The sequence below is a fragment of the Sorex araneus genome, chromosome X, assembly GCF_027595985.1.
Source record: "Sorex araneus isolate mSorAra2 chromosome X, mSorAra2.pri, whole genome shotgun sequence".
NCBI lineage: Eukaryota > Metazoa > Chordata > Mammalia > Eulipotyphla > Soricidae > Sorex > Sorex araneus.
The window spans coordinates 264,645,887-264,667,413 of NC_073313.1; the positions used below are offsets into that span (position 1 = coordinate 264,645,887).

At 48.3% G+C, this 21,527-nt stretch overlaps 1 protein-coding gene across 1 annotated transcript in view; it reads right to left on the reverse strand.

The window, feature by feature from the left end:
* Window positions 1-21,449, reverse strand: part of PDE6D (phosphodiesterase 6D) — a 64,600-nt gene extending 43,151 nt beyond the window's left edge. The window contains exon 1 of the mRNA XM_055123053.1: window positions 21,143-21,449. Coding sequence (XP_054979028.1) covers window positions 21,143-21,192 — 50 coding nt within the window. The 5' untranslated portion in view covers window positions 21,193-21,449. The remainder of the gene's footprint in view (window positions 1-21,142) is intronic.
* Window positions 21,450-21,527: the final 78 nt, after the last annotated feature.

Below are 21,527 nucleotides of genomic sequence, written 5' to 3' on the forward strand. Positions count from 1 at the left end.
ATAAAACGAAGCCTGTGGATGTGGCTCTACAGTCAGGCACACACTTTGCATGCGTGAGGCTCTAGGTCCAGCTCTTTGGTACTGCACAACCAAACAACACATGACAAGCACTGCATCGAATCCCTCTCCCCTTCTGTGTCCATGTTTTGGGGTTTGTTGTGAGCCACCTCTGGTTGTGCTCAGGGCCTCCTCTGGCTCTGCACTCAGGAATCATTCCTGCCGGGATCAGGGTGGCAGGAATTGAACACAGGGTGGCTGTGTGCAAGCCAAGCACCTTACTTGCCGAACGACAGCTCTGGCTCGAGAAGGCACATTTCTACAGGGGAATGAGTGACTGTTGTTCTGAGAAGGAGGCAGGAGGCCAAATGTGTTTGGGGACCTCTGTTGGAGAAGCCAGCAAGGCAACACCCCTGCTCTGAACACAATCTTAGTTTAATCCTCGTAGGAGTGTCCAATACGAAAAGTCCTACAATCCTTATACATGATATTCAAAAAATTTGTTTTTGTGGTGGTGGTGGTGGTGGTGGAGCTTAGACCACACCCGGCAGTGCTCCGGAGACCAGTCGGTGTTGGGACTGAATTTATGCTTCCTGCACACAAAGCACGTGCTCAGCTCTTGAAGCTGTCACTCTAGCTCAGAGGAACATATTTTTTTGGGGGGATGGGGTGGAGTGAGGGTCACTCTCAGCGATGCTCAGGGATCACTCCTGGTGGGCTCATATGGGGTGCCGGTGATCGAACCTGGGTCGAGCATGTGCAAGACAAGCGCCCTGCCTGCTGTATGATCGCTCCAGCTCCCTGGAGTATGTAACATCTCTGAGGAACACGAAATGTTTAGGCTTTATCAGCAGGTTTTGGGGATACTGCTCTTCAGGAGGTTCTAAGTACTTAACAGGTTAAAAGAACATCAGAGGAGGAAACACGAGCATGCGCAGCAGAAGAGGCAATGCCAGCGAACAGAAAACCAGCAGGCACCCAAGAAGACAACTGGTAAAGTCAACTGCAGTAACCCTGGGGTGACTGAGGCAGGCCGGTGATCGTGGTTTAGTGGGAGGAAGAGGACGGTGGGTCTATTCTATGCCATCCCTCTGGTCACCAACTTCAGTCACTAGAAGCACCCAAGCTCCAGTCACGTTTAACTGCCGACCTTCTTGAAGACACTCAATTCTCCTGTGTTGGGTACTTCGACTGGATGGAGTGTTGCGCTCTGTCCCCTTACCCATGGCGCTCCTCTCCCTCCCGGGACTCACCTCCTCTCTGATCACTGTCCCTGATAGGAAGGCCCTGGGACAGGCCATCTGATCCCATCTGCGCACCTTCACACTCGCTCCCACCCGTGACAGAGCAGCTATCAGATGGTGCTGTGCATCTGTTTGCAAGTCAAATTCCATCAACTCTATTATTTATCTTTCCCCAGTGCTCAGCACTCAAATCATTGGCACTCAAGTGTGTGCTGGGCCACAGTGAGCAACAGAGAGCAGGTCAGAGGGATTAGATTGACTGGAATTCTTTCTCAGGCAGAACAACCCAAGCACAGCTCACAGAAGAATGTTTAGGAGCCAACCTGGACTGCTGCTCACTCAGGATTTAACAGGCTGCGGAAAGGGCAATGAAGAACTGGAGCACAAACACAAAGCAAGCCAAGCAACCAAACACCCCATTCTCCCCGTTAGCATGGCCAAGGCAGATAGCCACAGGACAGGCAAAAATATATTCGAATTTAAAAGCCCACTCTGCATTAAGTGGAATGCGTGACTTGGCAGAGTACCTATAAATCAGAGATGGGAACGCAGCTCATTACCTGTACTCAGGGAAATCTCAGGCTAAGGAGATTTTTCAGGCAAAATGGCTGACTAAGCACATGATGATGTATACTAATGTCAGCCGCGGCAGAGCAGAGCGGTGTGAAGCCAAGCTTCAATGCCAAGGTCACAGGCATGAAGGAAAACCTCTTCCTGACTCCTCTGCGGGAAGAGCTGCCGTGTCCAGAGACAAGTGAAGGAGTGTTTAGTGGCCCGAGGATCTTCATTACAGGAGTGGCCTTCTCTGCGCTCCTTTCCGAGGGTCTGGCCTGGGCTTTCCTCTACTCAGCCTTCGTATCGCTCCCTCTTCCAGTCTCTCCTCCATGCTCATTTCCTGAACTCTCTTTTTTCACTCCCACCTTCACTGATTCCTGAATATCACTGTCAACGCTTCATTCTCCGCTTCTTCTCCACCAGCAATGGTTGGACAGAGTATACTAGCTCTAATTCATGGGTTTTTAAGTTTTGTGCATGTGTGTGTGGCTTTTTTGGTTTTGTTTGGGGCCACATCTGGTGGTGCTCAAGAGCTTACTCCTGCCTCTGCACTCAGGGCTCAGGGCTCGGGGGACCATAGAATAGGCTGCTGGGGATTGAACCCAAGCTGGCCGCATGCAAGGCAAATGTGCTATTGCTCAGGCCCCTTAAACTTTTTTTTTTTTTTTTTGCTTTTTGGGTCACCCCTGGAAATACATAGGGGTCACTCCTGGCTCTGCACTTAGGATTTCCCCTGGCAGTGCTCAGGGGACCATATGGGATGCTGGGAATCGAACCCGGGTCGGACACGTGCAAGGCAAATGCCCTACCCGCTGTGCTATCGCTCCAGCACCCCCTTAAACACATTTTTAACCTAATGATTTCCCAGAGATTTACCCTGTGTCCTCCCCTCCACCCATGGATGAGGGACAAGGTGAGAAATATGTAAATGGATCTCTGAGAGAGCAGGTTTCAGCACCCTTGAAACATGATCCACAGCACTGTGACCAGGAGTGATATCCCTGTGAAATAGGACTTGGGCCCTGGCAAAGGCACTGTGCTTGGAAAGCATACAATCAAAATTCAGACGGGCTGGGAACCCCTGGAGGCAAGTAATTTAGTAATGAGAAAAGGTCACTATTTGAAACATAACCCAGTCTTCTCACTCACAAAGTCAAACCATGAAACAGACCTTTGTTTTTTCCTAGATGGTCTATTATTCTACTGAATGTGCAGTTATGTGCCTGAAACTGGTGAGAGAAAAGCTAGCACAGACAGAGGCAAGAGATTCTTAGAACCTCCCTTTGCATTTTTATTTGCTCCCAAAAACCTATGAATTGAAGAGATAACAAATACTAGGTTCTTTCCCAGTGGTGTCCCGCAAAAGATCTGTAACTGTTTCCTGTAAGTTATTTACAGACTTAGAGTACTGACTTGAATCCCACCAAATTCCACACTCAAAGATTCCAGAATTTTACTTAGTTAAAAAAAAAAATAATGGGGTCAGAGTGATAGTACGGCTGGTAGGGCATTTGCTTTGTAGGCAGCCAACCCAGGCTCAATCCCCGGCATCCCATATGGTCCCCCAAGTATAGGCAGGTGTAATTCCTGGGTGCAGAGCCAGGAGTAATCCCTGAGCATTGCCCGGTGTGGCCCCAAAAACAAAACAAAAAGACAAGTATTTAGAGGAGAATCAACATCCACAAACATTAGTACTAAAAATAAGAAAAAGAAAGAAAAGCTAAGTCAATGGTTTTAGCTTTCAAATTGGGAGGCATGTGTCATGGAGGGGGTTTCCGCTGTTATCACTTCACAGTGATAACAGAACTGTGATAAAAAGGTTTCAAATATTTAAGCTGGAAAGAAAAAGAATTACGAAGACTCTTGACTTTATCACCACTGGGAAGTAGGAGTTCCACAAATTTGCAAGGCAGAACATCAACCCTGAACTTTAAAGCAGAGATAAATAATGGTGGAAACAGAATAGTAAGCACATAGTACAATTTTGGAATACAGCTCCAAATTTTTCACTGAAATTTCACAATCTCAGGGAGGCAGACAGAGCAAATGGTATCCTTGTATTATAGATGTTAAAGCAACTTGCACAAAGTTGGAGAGTTTACATAAGTGACGTTAGTGTGTGTGGGGGGGGTAGGGGCGGGGAGTGGGAGTACCAGGGACTGAACCCAGCACTTACACATCTAGGGCTAACAGTCTAACGCTGAGGTACAGACCTAGCCCCTGGCTTCACTCTTCAATAGATCCCTCTCAAAACACCCCTAAAGCTCTCCTTTTCCAGGACACTAGATTTCTTGAAAGAATTGTAGGGATGGGGCCGGAGCGATAGCACAGCGGGTAGGGCGTCGCCTTGCACGCGGCCGACCCGGGTTCGATCCCCGGCATCTCATATGGTCCCTCAAGCACTGCCAGGGGTAATTCCTGAGTGCAATGCCAGGAGTAACCCCTGAGCATCGCTGGGTGTGACCCAAAAAGCAAAAAAAAAAAGAAGAATTGTAGGGATGGCCAGACAGTACAGGGATTAAGGCGCCTGCCTGGCATGCAGCCCACCCATCTTCAATCCCAGTACCCCACAGGGTCCCCTGAACCCCTGCAGGAATGACCCGACTGCAGAGTCAGGAGCAAGCCCTGGACACAGCCAAGTGTGCTTCCCCCTCGAAAAAAGAACAGCCCAATCTTGCTGACTCTATTTCCACAATATCAAATTTCTAGCCTTGGCAGGTTTTAAATTAGTCTCTTCAAATTATTCTCAAAAGATTATGAATGACTTAGAAGGTATTGGGGGACTCTCAGGTATCAGAAGAATCTCAAATATTCATTAAATAAAATTTGCAGCAAGTCCAGTGACTTTTTTTTTTTATTTTAATTCCCCTCTGAAGCACTTGCTTCCCTCATTACTTAATGTCAGCTCTTTCCTTCCTTTCTATTGCTCCCCAGTATCTTAAAAATTAAACCACTCCACTCCTACTCATCTTTCAAGATCCCAGGCAAATGACAATTAGGAGTCATCCGCCCGCCTCCAGCCGTAGCCAGCCTCTCCCTTTCACCTCCCTTTATTCTCGCAGGCTCTTGTCACATGGTATTCTGGTTGTTTTTGCCTCTTCTGTTATACAAGAAAAGTTCTCTGGATATGGAAAATCATTTGTCATTTCATATCACTTGAGTTTAGCAGATTACAAGCACTTAAATAACTTCGAGCATGCATCTGTAAGACTCTGACTCTGACACAAATTCACATTTTATCAACTCTCTGAATGATCACTTTGTCAGGGGCAGCACGAAGGCCAACACCCTCTGCCTGTGTGTTCAAAGGCTGACAGCTGAATTTCTCATTTCTTTGTGGTACCAGTGAAGGAAGCCAGGGATTCACCCGTGCAAGGTAAGTGCTCTATCTCACCGGCTATGCAAGTGATCAGGTTAGATTCTCAGATTTGTTTCCTTCCCTACCCCCTTCATTCTTTGGACACACCTGGTGGTTTTCAGGGGCCACTCCTTGCTTTGTGCTCCGAGGCGATTCCTGGCAGTGCTGTGCAGGTGGAGTGGGGAACCACACATGGGCCGGCTCCTGTCCACGGCCGCACGCTGAGCAAGTGCTTTAACCGCTGTACAGTATCTCTGCTCTGGTCCCTTCCCCAAACCCTCCACTAACAGTGGCCTGTTCACAGGCTCCTTTCCAGACAAGCGTCCTCAGGTGGTGGTGCCATACATGGTGTGCGGCGAGGTGGCTGTCTACCTTCCACCCTCTCTTCACGATGGCACCGTGAGAGTGTGGCTGCTGAAAGTGGGGTGCCAGGCCCTCACAGGGGAACCGCAAGGCCCACAGCTTGTTCCTGGGCTTCTACGCCCCCCTGGATTGTTAAGAAATATCTGCCGATGGCTGAAGCCACCAAATCTATGGGATTTTTGCAGCTTGAGCAGAACAACACATGCTTCTTAAATAGTTTTTGGGAAATGTCATCTCCCCCTCCAGGTAACTCTGTCAGAAAATTCTTCCTTATCCCAGGTCAACCCTGACATTTGGTATCTGAGCTGAGGAAGAATAAAGAATGTAAAAGACATGACCAGGGGCTGGAGCGATAGCACAGCGGGTAGGGCATTTGCCTTGCACGTGGCAGACCCAGGTTTGAATCCCAGCATCCCATATGGTCCCCCAAGCACCGCCAGGAGTAATTCCTGAGTGCATGAGCCAGGAGTAACCCCTGTGCATATCGCCAGGTGTGACCCCAAAACCAAAAAAAAAAAAAACTAACTAAAAGACATGACCATAATGGAAGAGAAGTTTCATGTGAAAAACAAATCTGTGCGGCAGAGCGCTGCAACCCAGGTCTGACCCAGCAACACACGGCCCTGAACACCACCAGGTGTGACCCCAGTGGCCCCAGGTGCCACACGGCCTGGGCAGCACCACAGCCCTTGGGTCCTAGCATTGAACCACCGGCCTACTTGATGGAGTATCACCAGGAGTGGCCCCAGGTCCCATGAGCAGACCCCAAAATTCTGTGGCTTATAAAGAGTGAGCAAAATTTAAAACTCAAAATCAACAATATGCAAAATAAACCCCAAAAACAAAAAAACAAAAGAAAACCAACCCAGTCTTCAGAGAGGTATTATGGTACGCTGCAGAGAGTAGTTTGTAAAAAGGACAAAATAAGGTTTACTGAATGGTTTATTATTATTTTCTTGTAGATTTTGGGGTCATGCTTCGTGATACTCAGGGATTACTCTGGCTTTGTGCTCAGGGATCACTCCTGATGGTGCTCTGGGAGCATATGGGATACTGGGGCTTGAACCCGGGTTGGCCATGTGCAAGGCAAGCGCCCTACTAGCTGTGCTGTCACTGCAGCCCCAAATTAAAGTTTAAATTAAGGTTTTGCTTTTATCTGGGAGACAATCCTCACAATCCTTAATTTTCTATCGATAATGCAGAGATAATAATATGCAGTGATAATGTAATAGTGCATCAAAATGTTCTAAAAAACAAAACATAACTCTAAGAATGATAGATATTATTAGCTACCCCTTCTTGTGGTTATATGTAGTGTCATCTATATTATAGCTTTTTTTTTTTTTTTTTTTGGTTTTTGGGTCACACCTGGCCATGCACAGGGGTTACTCCTGGCTCTTCACTCAGGAATTACCCCGGTGGTGCTCAGGGGACCATATGGGATGCTGGGATTAGAACCCGGGTCTGCCACGTGCAAAGCAAACGCCCTACCCGCTGTGCCATTGCTCCAGCCCCTATATTATAGCTCTTTAGTTCTTTAGACCTTACCTAAATTCAGAAGCAGAAACTGCTTCCTGTGCTTCTGACTCAGTGATTCTACAGTGCACTAAATACTTCATTAATATTAAGAACCTAAGAAAGAGGGCTGTGTGAAAAACAAAAAGGAAATGATATCATGCTTTAATTATTACAGCAAATGAAAAAACGTTTTGCTCTTTTAGGTGTAGTACATACGTTACTGGGAATGCAGCTGAAATGCATCCTTGTTACCAAAGAAAGGCTTCACCAAAATCAAAGAACTGCAGCGTTGGAGAATTTGAGTCCTTCTAGAGATAATTTTTCTATGGTCTTAACTGATGAGAACACAATTTCCTCTGTCATACTTTCAAGTCTTCTTCTAAATTACTTCCTGTGGGCCAGAGAGATAGTACAGTAGGCAGAGAACTTGCCTTATATGTGGCTGACCCGGGTTCGATCCCCAGCACCACATGTGGTCCCTCAAGGCCTGCTAGGAGTCATCCCTGAGCATCAGTGGGTGTGGCCCAGAAATCTGAAAAAAAAAAAAAATTTCTGGAGAAAAATTTTTTTTAGTTAACAGAAACTGAACTAAACTTTGTCTTCTATAACTTCTACTTTTGAGTTTTCTTTCTTTTTCACTTCTTTCAGAGCCACATAGAATACAACTCTTTTGTTTTTTCAGAAGTTTTTAAAACTTTATAAACCAATATTCATGTCCTTTGCTCACTTCACCTTCAGGTTAAACTTCAGTTCAAGTGCCTTTCCTCTTATTCACTTCCACTTTGTTCTCCTCCTGCAAAAACTAAACAAGATCCTTGTGCATGTCTGTCAGGTGGGATGACTGATTCTCTGCCATAACAGTGTGCTTCTCTAGTCCAATGCACTGGCATCTTTATGATTGCCAGACTGAAAGATAATATGTTTGGTTTCTAAAAAAATTTTTTTTATCTCTCAGCTTCAAAATTATCAGGTGAAAAGCAGAAAGAGGTCCAGAGTGATAGTAGAGCGGGGAAGGCACTTGCCTTGAACTCGGCTGACCTGAGTTCAATCCCCAGCATCCCACAGGGTCCCCCAAGCACCGCCAGGAGTAATTCCTGAGTGCAGAGCCAGGAGGAACCCCTGAGCATCGCTGGGTGTGACACTAAAAAAAAGAAAAGCCAAAAGAGAATACTGCTTTTTTTTTTTTTTTTGGTCAAATACTGACCATATTTTTGCAATCAATCGAGGATCGGAACAGTTACATTATTAGGGCAGTCAGCCTTTCCGGTATGTTTGTACAACACTGAAGTTCAGGCACAGGGATGGTCTATACATTCCAAGGTGAGGTGCTCCTCTACTGGGGGGAATCTATGGGCACAGAGTGCTGACAGGGGAGGCCCGAGAGGCACAGATGAGGTCAGGACTAGAAAGAACCCAGAGCTGCAGAACTTTAGTCCTGCTGCTAGCTCTTTATCCAATATAGTGGTAATACAAGCAGAATCTTCCGTAAGCTTGCTTTTTGGGGACCACAACCATGGTGCTTGAGGACTAGTTAAGATTCTGGGCTAGGTTGTTGCTCCCAGTGGACTCAGGGGACCCAGGAATTGAACCAGGCCTTCTGCATACAAAGCGTGTGCTAGCCTGTCCTGGAAGAAAATCATCTTTGCATCATATCACTGTCGTTGTATCACTGTCATCCTGTTGCTCATCGATTTGCTCAAGTGGGCACCAGTAACGTCTCCATTGTGAGACTTGTTGTTACTGTTTTTGGCATATGGAATACACCACGGGAAGCTTGCCAGGCTCTGCCATGAGAGAAGGATACTCTTGGTAGCTTGCCAGACTCTTCAAGAGGGATGGAGGAATCGAACCCGGGTCAGCTGCATGCAAGGCAAACGCCCTACCTGCTGTGCTATAGCTCCAGCCCCAGAAAATCATCTTTGAAGAAATCTAAAAATATCTAATTATAGTCCAAACTTCTCCCCCAAATGCTAGGTGGGGACGGGAGATAGTACAGCAGTTAGGGCATATGCCTCGCATGTGCCTGAGCCAGGCTTGATCCCTGGTCCACAGGGTGTGACCCTAGAGCCCTCCTGGTATTACTGGGGTGGTCTGGTGGTCCCCAGCACTGCAGGGTCCAGACAGCACCTCATCCTCGGCCCAAACATTAAACTATGAGCCAGGCTGACCAAGTAGCATAGTAGCATAGGTTGGAGCCCTGAGCATCTCTAGGGAGGATTCCCCGTCAAACACACACACACACACACACACACACACACACACACACACACACACACACACGAATACCTCCTTAGGGGCTAGAGCGATAGCACAGTGGGTAGGGTGTTTGCCTTGCACGTGACTGACCTGGGTTCGATTCCCAGCATCCCATATGGTCCCATGAGCACCGCCAGGAGTAATTCCTAAGTGCAGAGCCAGGAGGAACGTTTGAGCATTGCTGGGTGTGAGCCAAAAAGAAAAAAAAAAAGAATGCCTCCTTAAAAATCCTAAATAATAAAATCAACTGGCTATTATGCCCATTTAATCCACTCAGAGTGCAGTAACAACTGCTGGAGTGTACGCAGGAGGGGCCTGGGAACAAACCACCAGTCATATTCTGGATTCAGCCCGAAGGGTTCATTGGCTCTATGGTGGCGTAATTTTTCTTTTTCTTTCCCAGAATTTGGGCTGATAGACAAAAACTATATTTTAGGAATCATAAACCAAAACCTTAGGGTTTTTTGTTTGTTTGTTTTCTGAATCTCCCAACTGGGGCTCGGAGGTGGCCCGGGGCTCCCTCGGGTTCTCCCAGCTAACCGAGCTGGGTGCTGTTCGGCCGTGCGGGGCTGAGGCTTCCGAGGCAGGAGCCTTAGCCCTGGCAGCATTTCTCTGGCCCCTCTTCTTGTTTTTGGGTCAGACCCGGTGGTACTCAGGGGCTGCTCCTAGTGGTGCTGGGGGACACAGTGGCAGCGCCAGCGACTGAACCTGTGAACTATCTCTCTCGCCCTCACACTCTGCTGTTTTGGTTTTTGGTCTTTGTGCCACACCAGGCAATTCTCAGGGGTTACTCCTGGCTCTGCACTCAGAAATGACTCCTGGCAGTGCTCGGAGAGATGCCAGAGGTCGAAACCAGGTTGGCCGGCTGTGTGCAAGACAAGTGCCTTGCCCACAGCATCTCTCCAACACCTCAAACTCTTCTTCCAACACTTTGCTAAGACATCTATTAGGCCTTACTGATATCTAAGAAAAGTTGTATGGACTGGAGAAATAGCACAGAGGGTAAGGCACTATACGTGCCTTGCATACGGCTGACCTAGATTTGATCCCTAGCACCTCATACAGCCCTGAGCTCAGAGCGCTGAGCACTGCTGGGAGTGCTGCTCTCCAAAGAAAACCAAAGATCGGCATTTCACACATGTGCGGGGTGTGTGTCGTGTGATGCCAGAGATCAAATCCAAAGCCTCAGATAGGAGAAGCAAGCTCTCTGCCACTCAGTTATATGCCCAACACATGACTTTTGTTAATAAGTTACATAAAAGATGTAAAGGCAATTTTTTTTAAACCAATAAAGTCCAAGACCAAGGGCTAGAGCCAGAGACCAGCTTGAAGGGGTGGCGTACAGAGACTGGCACACATTCAAAAGAACAAAAGCAACCAATGCTGGTGTGGATGTGGGGAAAAAAGGACGCTCTTTCACTGTTGGTGGGAATGCCGACTGAGTCTAGCCTTTTGGGAAAACAATATGGACAGTCCTTCAAAAACTAGAAATTGAGCTTCCATATGACCCCACAATACCACTTCTGGGAATATATCCTTAGGGTACAAAAAAGCACAGTAGAAATGACATCTGTATCTATATGTTCACTGCAGCACTGTTCACAAAAGCCAAAATCTGGAAACAACAACCCCAAGTGCCCGAGAACAGATGACTGGTTAAAGAAACTTTGGTACATCCACACAATGGAATACTATGCAGCTGTTAGGAGAGATGAAGTCATGAAATTTGCTTATAAGTGGATAGACATGGAAAGTATCATGCTATGTGAAATGAGTCAGAAAGAGAGGGACAGATGTAGAAAGACTGCACTCATTTGTGGAGTATAAAATAACATAACACGAGACTGACACCCAAGGACAGTAGATATAAGGGTCAGGAAGATTGCTCCATAGTTGTAAGCCTGCCTCACGAGTGGGTGGGCAGAGGACAGCTGGAACAGAGAAGGGATCACTAAGAAAATGATGGTTGGAGGACTCAGTCAGATTGGGAAATGTGTGTTGAAAATAGATAAAGGACCAAACATGATAAACTTTCAGTATCTGCATTGCAAACCATAATGCCCAAAGTAGAGAGAGAATATGGGGAATATTATTTGCCATGTAGGCAGTGGGAGGGTGGGAAAAGTGGGGATATAGGTGATGGGGAATGTGCACTGGTGGAGGGATGGGTGTTTGATCATTGTGTGATTGTAACTCAAACATGAAAGCTTGTTTACATCTATATGAAGTATCTATATCTAGTTTATATCTATATAAACTATATTCACTATATCTCACGGTGAATCAATAAAATTAAAAAAAGAGAGAAAAGGGAAAATCTCATAAAGGGATTATTTTCTTTACATCTTCTGTTCATTATCCATGGTAATCTGGTATCATTTAAGGAAATCATTTATCAGGTGGAGCTTGATGAATTGGTTTGGACTTGTCTCATAATCTTGTTTGTGCTGTATTATCTTTTTCTTCTCCTTGTCTTTTGCTTATGAAGAATTTTTTGGAGCCCAATTGTTAGGCAAAATAAATCACTCTTCACTCTAAAAATAAATTAAATAAATAAAGTGGTGGTGTGCACTGTGTGCCCATGACACCCAGCACCACTGAGATCATGGGAGATCCAGGAATGAACTACATGCTAGGAAATGCAAAGAACACATGTGAAAAGCACTTTCTGAAACTTTCTGAGACAAACTAATTGCATTTTTGTTAATCTACCATAAAATGGAATGTAATAAGGTTCCAGAAACCAAAACAAATATGAGGTATATTCTTATTGAGTGGTTTCTTCAAAGAAGCAAATTGTAGCAACATGAAGATGTTGGCTCTAGCTCTTAAAAACAAGTGGCCCTTCACATAATATTAAGTACTGTTAGTAATGTTAAAAATCATTAATGAAATAGACAGCAGAGAACATTTATTACTTATATTGGAGTAGGAACTACAGTACATGCAATATCACCGAATCCTTACAACAGCCCTCTGAGGAAATGACAGACACTTGGGTTTCTGTTTTTTATCTTGATTTGGGGGCCACACCCGGCGGTGCTTAGGGGATCCTGCAGTGCCGGGCATCACAAATCCTGTGCTCCACCCCATTTAGCTTTCTCTCTTGCCCTTGATATGGATACTGGTGTTCAGAGCTGGAGTGTTCTGCCTGGGATCACAATGGTGACATGTGAAGTCTGAATCACTTAATGAGCACGCTCCGAGCACTACCGATGACATGTAAACTACACAGATACCAATTACTCTCTAAGAGAAGAATACATACAAAGAAAAAGACACTGGGGCTGGAGCAATAGCACAGTGGGTAGGGCGTTTGCCTTGCATGCAGCCGAAACGGGTTCGATTCCCAGCATCCCATACGGTCCCCTGAGCACCGCCAGGAGTAATTCCTGAGTGCAGAGTCAGGCGTAACCCCTGAGCATCGCTGGGTGTGACCCAAAAAAAAAGAAAAAAAAAGACACCTTCCTTTATAGTTGCCAATACTGGGGCCTAGGGACATAGCTCAGTGGTAGAGTACTTGCTTTGCATATTTGAGACACTGACATCATAAAACAAAGCACTGTAGCACTGTTAGCACTGTCATCCCCTTGTTCATCAATTTGCTAGAGCGGGCACCAGCAATGTCTCCATTGTGAGACCTGTTACTGTTTTTGGCATATCGAATACGCCATGGGTAGCTTGCCAGGCTCTGCTGTGCGGGCGAGATGCTCTCAGTAGCTTGCCAGGCTCTCCGAGAGGGATGGAGGAATTGAACCCGGGTCAGCTGTGTGCAAGGCAAACACCCTACCCATAATTACCAGCACAGGATATTACCAATCTTTAAAAAAAATTCTTTTCTTTTTGGATGATTCACACAAGGTGCTTGGGGGGGTCACTGCTGGTGGAGGGAAACCTGGGGCTCCCATATGCAAAGTATGCAATCCACTCTCCTGAGCCATCGCCCTGGTTCAAATCATACTGATCAGGGGCTGGAGTGATAGCACAGTGGGTAGGGCGTTTGCCTTGCACGCGGCAGACCCAGGTTCAAATCCCAGCAACCCATATGGTCCCCCGAGCACCGCCAGGAGTAATTCCTGAGTGCATGAGCCAGGAGTAACCCCTGTGCATCGCCCGGTGTGACCCAAAAAAGCAAAAAACCAAAAAAAAAAAACAAAACAAATCATACTGATCACCCCCACCCACCACCTTCACACTCTCCCCCCTCCCCCAAACACAAAAAGTGCTCAGGGTTTACTTCTGGTTCTGTGCTCAGGGAGCATCCCTGGTGGTGCTAAGATGGCACTGCACCATATGGAGTGCCAGAGATTGAACCAGGGTCAGCCACATGCAAGAAAGTGCCTTAAAAATAAATAAAAAGGGACAGGAATGATAATCCAGTCTTGTAAAACAAAGTGATTTGTTTTGAATATCAGTAAGACCTAACAGATGTCTTTTTATTTTGTGTGGTTCCCCCACCTCCAAAAAAGTGTCTTACTCCCAGTATTATTTCTCCAGTCCCATGATTGGCCTCTCTAATTCATTTCAATTATTGAGAAGAAAATTTGTAATTTTTTTCTTTTCTGTTTTGGGCCACATCTGGTGATGTCTCTGGCTCGGTGCTCAGGGATAACTCCTGGTGGTGCCTGAAACTGATCCCAGGTCCAGGGTATGCAAGGTAATAAGTACTACTAGGTCCAGATTTTTTTTTGCTTTTTTTTGGGGGGAGGGGTCATATACAGCATTGCTCAGGGGCTACTCCTGGTTGTGTACTCAGGAATTACTCCTGACGGTGCTCAGGGGACCATATAGGATGCTGGGGATTGAACCCGGGTTGGCTGTGTGCAAGGCAAATGCCCTACCTGCTTGACTATGGCTCCAGCACCTCGGCCTCAAATTTTGTGGCTTTAATAGGGCTCAAAGTATCTTGACCCACTGGTTATTTGTATTTTTCTTCTGTAAACTGCTTGTTCATACCCTTTGTTCATTTTGAATTAAATATTTATTGTATTGATCAGTACCCAGTGATTTATCTTCTGGCTATATTAACATTTAGAGTATAAATCAATAAATGGAGACAATTAGCTAAACTGTAAAAAGGGATTTCGTGTCTTATAGCAAATTCCAAATGGATTAAAAATAATGAAATTATGAAAGCATAATCCTTTCTTATGGTAGTCTGTCAGTTTGTTGGCATTCATGGTGATGTGTTTATGTTGAGTAATAAATAATTCTAATAGGCAGAACAGTACTTTACAGAGAATACTAGGAAATGTGTTTAAGAGGACAGGAGGGGCTTGGGGGTACAGTATGGGAGTTGGGGTAAATGCATGTACCCTAATGTGGGATCTGCCTAAATTCAATCCCTGACAAGACATGATGTCTGAGCATCACCAGGTGTGAACCCGGGGGCCCCTGAGCAGTGCCAGTGTAGCCTGGGGGGATCGAAGCACCACAAGACCTAAGCAGTACCGCCTCCTTGGGCACTAGCACTGAATACCCCAAAGTGACCCCCAGGCTCCCTAAGTGTCACTTAGGATGTCTCCCTTCTCGCCACTAAAAAGAAGACAGGAGTTGGGGATACCAACCCCCACGTGTCTAAAATCCACATGTAGGAGCTAGAGAGATAGTACAGAGGATAAGGTGCTTACCTTGCACATGACTGGTGATTTGATCCCAGAGCCACAGATGGTCTCCTGAGTATTACCAGGAGCACAGAGCCAGGAGTAAGCCTGAGCACTGCTGGGTGTGGACAAGCCTCTCCCCCCCAACCCACATATAACTTTGACTCTCCAAGAATAAGTACTACAAGCCTACTGTTGATCAGAAACCCTTTTTATTGGGGTGTGGGGCACACTCAGCGATGCTCAGGGGTTACTCCTGGCTCTGTGCTCAGGGATCATTCCTGGCAGGGCTCAGGGGACCACATGGGATGCTGGGATCGAACCCGGTGAGCTGTGCACAAAGTGCCCTACCACTGTACTATCACTTTAGCTCCAATGAGAAGCCTCAGTGGTAAGCTATTAATATATATTATTTGTATTATACTGTGTACTTTACAATAAAGGTAACTAGAGAAAAGAAATACTTAAAAAATCAGGTTGGGTGTGGTTCCAAAACAAAAACAAGCAAAAAATAAGAAAGAAAAGAAAATACATTTATAGTTTCATACTGCATGTATCAATATTAAGTTTATACCATTTATTCACAAGAAAATCTACTTATGACCTGTACAACTTAAACTCATGCTGCTCAAGGGTCAACTCTATCCTTGGAAATTATCACCCTGTTAAGTTTATTATCAGGAAAAGTTATAAAATACTTATGTTCTAAAAGAACACACTGTTCTAAAACAAATCCATTAAACGTAAGCACCATTAGAAAACCCTGGGCTGGAGAGCCAGCTTAAAGGCTTGAAGCGCTCCCTTTGGGAGCCTGGGCTCAATCCCGTACTGTACCCTGAGCACCTCCAGAAGGTCCTTCAAGAACCACTGGGCTCACTGAGTGGGTGTGGCTCAGAACACCACCACTGCCAGAAAGGAAGAAATAGTAGACTTTTAAAATTTTAGTGTTGGGGCTGGAGTGATAGCACAGCGGGTAGGGCGTTTGCCTTGCACGCGGCCGACCCGGGTTCAAATCCCAGCATCCTATATGGTCCCCTGAGCACCGCCAGGGGTGATTCCTGAGTCCATGAGCCAGGAGTGACCCCTGAGCATTGCTGGGTGTGACCCCAAAAAAAGAAAAAAAATTAAAAAAAAAATTTTAGTGTTAGACACACCTGGTGGTGCTCTGGGGCTGTTCCCGACTCTGTGCTCTGGAGTGCCACCTGGTGGTGCTCAGGGGACCACATACGGTGCCTGGGATTGAACCATGCAGCCAGTGGCCCCAGTGGCCTTAACTCCTGTACTATCTCTCAGCCCAGAAATGCTAAACCTTTAATAAACAAAGAAGAAATGGAATATTCCAAGTATGCAAGTGGACAGTGAGTGAGGTGAGGACAACACAGGAAATGGAGCTTACATTATTTTTTGTTTTGTTTTTTTGGCCCACACCCCACACCCAGCCATGCTTCTGGCTGTGTTCCGGGGCCACTCAGCACTCAGGGAACAAATTCAGTGTCAGGGATCAAACTGGACCCACTACATCCAAGGCCAGTGCCTTAAGCCCTGAAGTATGTTTTCTGGAACTTACAAATACTTTATTTTTGAAATAATTTATGGCAAATTAAAGCTTATACCAAATTTTCACTCATACAGAAAGTATCCCTGATTTATGAAGCATGTTTCATACTTACTGAGTATATACTATGAGTATATGGCAGGTTTCCATGTATTTGAAAGGAACACAAATACATATATAAGGCCTTTATAATTTGATTTTAAACATGTACTCTGCTCATGACGTAGTAATCCTACTGTAAACTAAATAATAGTACAAAACTATAATAGGAGCCAGAGAGATAGTACAGTGGGTAAGGCACTTGCCTTGCATTGTCCAACTCAAGTCTGATCGCGGGGGCCGGAGTGACAGTGCAGTGGTTAGGCGCCTTGCCTTGTATGCAGCTGACCTGGATTCAATCCCAGGTACCACATTCCATGCCCCAACCACTGACAGGAGTTATTTCTGGTCACAAAACCAGATGACAGAGTACAAGTCACAGAGTGCAGTTGGGTGTGGTCCAAAACAACAACAACTAAAACAGTTATTTGTACAGTCCCAAATAAACCCACATCATTTCAAAACAACAAGGAAAGCTCACCCTAACCACTTAGTGAAGAATACCGAGAAAACTGGCTCTCCACATTCCGTACCTGCACACACACTGCGGGTGGATCGAAGAGCTAACTGTTAAAAAGCAAAGAAAACCTAGGACTAGGATGTTTAATTATTCTTGGGATGAGGAAGGTCTTTATTCCAGAGAAGCAGGAGAGGGGCACGGGCCATACCTGTGGATGCGCAGAGGCGTCTTCTAGCAGTGCTTGGGGAAACATGTGGGCCAGTGGTTACCTAAATCCCTGCTCTCTCTCTGTGGCCCTGAAGAAGGTCTTACCACACACAACTCAGAAGCCATGTGAAAAATATTGATGAATTTGAAATGATAATTTAAAATATTTGTTCAATGAGGGGCCAGAGAGTAGCACAGTGGGTTGGGCATTTGCCTTGCACGTGGCCGACTGGGCTACATCCTGGTAGCCCATATGATCCCCCGAGCACCACCAGGAGTAATTCTGGAGTGCAGAGCCAGGAGTAACCCCTGAGCATCACTGGGTGTGGCTCAAAAAATAAAACCAAAAAATGTTTGCTCAATGAAAAAAAGAAGATTAAGGGGGCTGGAGTGATAGTATAATGGGTAGGGCATTTGCCTTGCATGTGGCCAACCCGGGTTCAATTCCCAGCATCCCATATGATTCCCTGAGCACTAACAGGGGTAATTACTGAGTGCAGAGCCAGGATAACCCCTGCGCCTGCACCTTGCCGGGAGTGACCCAAAAAGAAAAAAAAAATAAGTGATGTAATGAGAGAAAATACTTGGAACATACATAACAGGGTAAGAAGTGAGTGCTATTAAAGAACACCTTCAGAGCAATAAGAAAAATAAATAACTCAGTAGAAATAGGCAAAAACAAAATTAACAAGTCATTCACAGGAAAAAAAGAAATGGCTAAAGATATCTTTCAATTATTCTAATATAATAACAACAGCTAGTACATAATGCTGACCACAGTGGGTAGTTTTCCAAGTGCTTTAGCCAACAATCCATTTGGTCTTCGTAACCACCCTGTGAGGTAGGTATCACTTTAGAGTGGTGCTGGGATGAACACTGAGCCTCAGGCAAGCAAGTCCAGACACTACTGTTCTTGGTGGGGTGGTGGGGGGACACCACGAGTGCCTGGGGCTACTCATGGAGAGATGTAGGAGGAAAGACAGTGCCAGGGATCAAATGAGCGGCTTTCACAAATGCAAGCATATGCCCTGGCCTTCTGAGTTATCTCCCCAGCAACCCGTCCCCTTTTTCAAAATTCCCATTTACAGACGAGAAAACTGAGGAAGAAACTGAGGGAGCTGCTCAGAGATACGCAGGGCTGGGGAATTCCAACACAGGCTGTGTGGCTCTACGTCCTATCTTAATTACCTCTTAATGCTCTGTCACCTCTCCAGGGATCTAAGACCCAGGAAACACAAATTCAAACACCATCATTTGTGGGCTGGAGAGACAGTACAGCAAGTGAAGCATCTGCCTTGCATGCAGCTAACCAGGGTTTAATCCATGTCAGCACATACGGTTCCAAAGTCCTGTCCAGAGTGTTTCCTGAGCTCAGAGCCAGAAGCAAGCCCTGAGCACTGCTGGGTGTGACTGCCCAATACCCTGAAATTGGGCCCCTGGGTTGGCCAGATAGTACAGTGGGTAAAGCACTAGCCGTGCATACTGCCTGTGACCTGTGTTCAATCCCCCTGGACCCGATCTCTGGGGGAAGAGCCCGGAGGAAGCCCTGAGCATTAGGGGAGCATGGCCCCTCAAACCCTTAAAACCAAACTACGACAAAAAGCCCCCAGACAAAACTCTCTCATTTGGGCCAGGGACATGGCTCACTGGTAGAGCACATGTGTAATTTCTGAATTTGATCCCTAGCACCAAAACAAAATGAAAACAGCATCGTTTGTTGTCCAAATTGACCAAAATTAAAGACTGAGAGTCCCTCTGGAAATGAGTATTGCTAACACTGCTGTGGTGGAGCCAACGGCACTTTCTTTCAGCAGGAAAAAACTCTTCTTACAGAAACATACTCTGAAAGGAAGTTCAAAAAAACAACAGGAAGTCTCTTATTAAAACACGAATTTTACTTTTTTCCTGAAACCCTAAAATCCCGAAGATCCCTTTCCGTTTTCCCCTCAACTCTCTTATGCCAATAAAGACCACCCGAGGAAGAACATTCCACCTCACCCAGCTGTTTACTCTGCTGCTTCCCATGTGACTTAACCAGGTCGAGGTTAACCTTCCCCCCGAAAGCTTGTTTCTTAACACACAGAAAACACGCGGAACGAACTCCCTTCCAGTGGGCAGACGCACTGCATTCCTACTCTTTTCCACATTTGTCCCTGGGCTTCTTTCCCCCACAGATTTAAGGCGGAAGGTGAGAGAAGCTCAAACTGTCCCCTTCTGCTGTTCAAAATTCATTATTAAGACCCGTCCAGGTTTTCCGCCCTAAGTTAGCTCCAGCGGATAAAACGGTTGCCTCTGAAGCCCGTCAACTCTCCAGCCTCCAGTCCATCGTCTATAGGAACATGTTAAATAGCAACACGAATTACTTACAGGCAAAACAAAAGCCACCTCACCGCTTTTCTAGCACCTGTCATCCTAGAAAGTCATAACCCCCTTCGAAAGAGGAGCAGGGCGCTATGAAAGAGGCTGTCACTATTCGCCACTGCAGAGACATACCTATCTGTGCCCAGGGATCACTCCCGGGGGTGCTGGGGGGGACCATCTGGGGTTTAGGAGACCGCACGGGGTCAGCCGCCTGCAAGGCGAGCGCCCTCCCCGCTGCCCCGTCTCTCCCGCTCCGACACACGTCCAAGTTTATCGGGGATGGCAACACACAATCACGATAACGACTTCTGCGTTTCAGCGAGCAGAGCGGTCAGCTTCCCTCCACTTTCACCCAAGAACTCCTGTAACTTTTTTGCAAGTGTGTGCAAACTCGACTGCCAGGCAGTTCCTGATGGTAACAAAGCCCCCCGAGGTGCGAGGGGGCTCCGCGGTCCAGCACGTGCCCTGCACGGGTCTGGCCCTGGCTTCCCTTCCCCGCACAGCCACATTAAAGAATGAGTGTGGGGGGGGGAGAGGGTGGTAACTTTAAAGACAAACCTCAAAGCTTGCGAGGGTGCAACGGAGCGGCCGGGCCCTCGGAGTCATCATCCCGACCCTCTGGGGCAGCGGCCCGAAATCGGGGACGACCCCCAAAGGGGAACTGAAGCCTGGCCTAGCGTCCGCGCTGGAGGAGAGATTATGGCCAGCGGGGCAAAGCCGCATCCCAAGCCCAGCGGGTTCCCGGCGCCCCACCCCATCCAAACGCGCTCAGAAACCCGCCGGCGGGACCCCGACCCCGTCCCCGGGACCTTCTAACTCCAGCCTGAGCGTGTGCCCCCACCGCCACCCCCGCACGCCACCCAACCACTGCTGGACAGCTCCAGCGGCCGCGCCCCCAGGCACTTGCCCACCCCGACCCCCGGGGGCACCGGCTGGGGGTCCCGCGGTCAGCAGAGCCCAGCGGGGGGCACGGAGCTGCGGTCCCAGGGGCCGCCGCAGCCCCGACTTCTCTCCCGCCCCCCCCACCCCCCCGGCCCGAGCCACAAGTGAGGCGGCGAAGAAGTTGTGCAAAGGCGCCAGGGGGGTGGGGCGGGGGGTGCGGCGCGGGAACCCCGCGGAGTGGGGCACAGCCTCCAGCTTCCGCGGACGGGGGTCCCACGCCAGGTTCCCCCCTCCCCCGGCCCGTGTCAGTCTCGCCGGCCGCCCCCTGCCCGGCGCGGGGCTCCGCGGGGGGCGCGCCCGTCCCTGCGGCCCGCGGCCTGGGGCCGGCGCCCAGACCCCGCCGGCCTCCGCGCCCACGCTCGTTCCCCGCGCCCAGCGCCGCACTCCGGGGCTCCTCAGCCCGCGGCCCCCGCCCCCCGGGCGACCCCAACGTCCCCGCCCCGCCCCCCAGGACGCCCCCTGCCCCGCCGCCCCCGCCGGGGCACCGGCCGCCGTTCCCCCCCGCGCCTCGCGTCCCCGGGGCGGCCCCCTCCCGCCCCCGGCGCGGCCCCCTGCCCCGGCGCGGGCCTCGGGGCGCGGCCGCCTCCCCGGGCCCCCCGGCCCCGCCCCGCGCCCGGCGGATACAGTTTGAAGCCCCTCAGGATCTCCCTGGCCCGCTCGTCCTTGGCTGACATGATGCGGCGGCCGCCGCCCGCGGCTGGTCCCTCGCTGGCCCGGCGGAGCCTCGCGGACGGTGTCCAGGCGCCAAGGACCGAGCCGCAGTCCGGCGTGGAGACCTCGGGCGACGAGCGGCAGCGGCCAGACCCGAACCGGCCTCTCCCTCGCCTCAGCTCCCGCTCCCGATTGCTTCTCCTTCCCCTTAGCCGCGGAGCGCCCGCCCCGGAGCCAATGGCGAGCGCGCGCTGGCGACTGGCGTCCAGCTCAGCCAATAGGCGCACTCAGCGGCATCGCTAGGGGAACGGGAGCGTCAGTGGGAAGCGCCCTCCCCGGGAAGTCCCGCAGGACACAT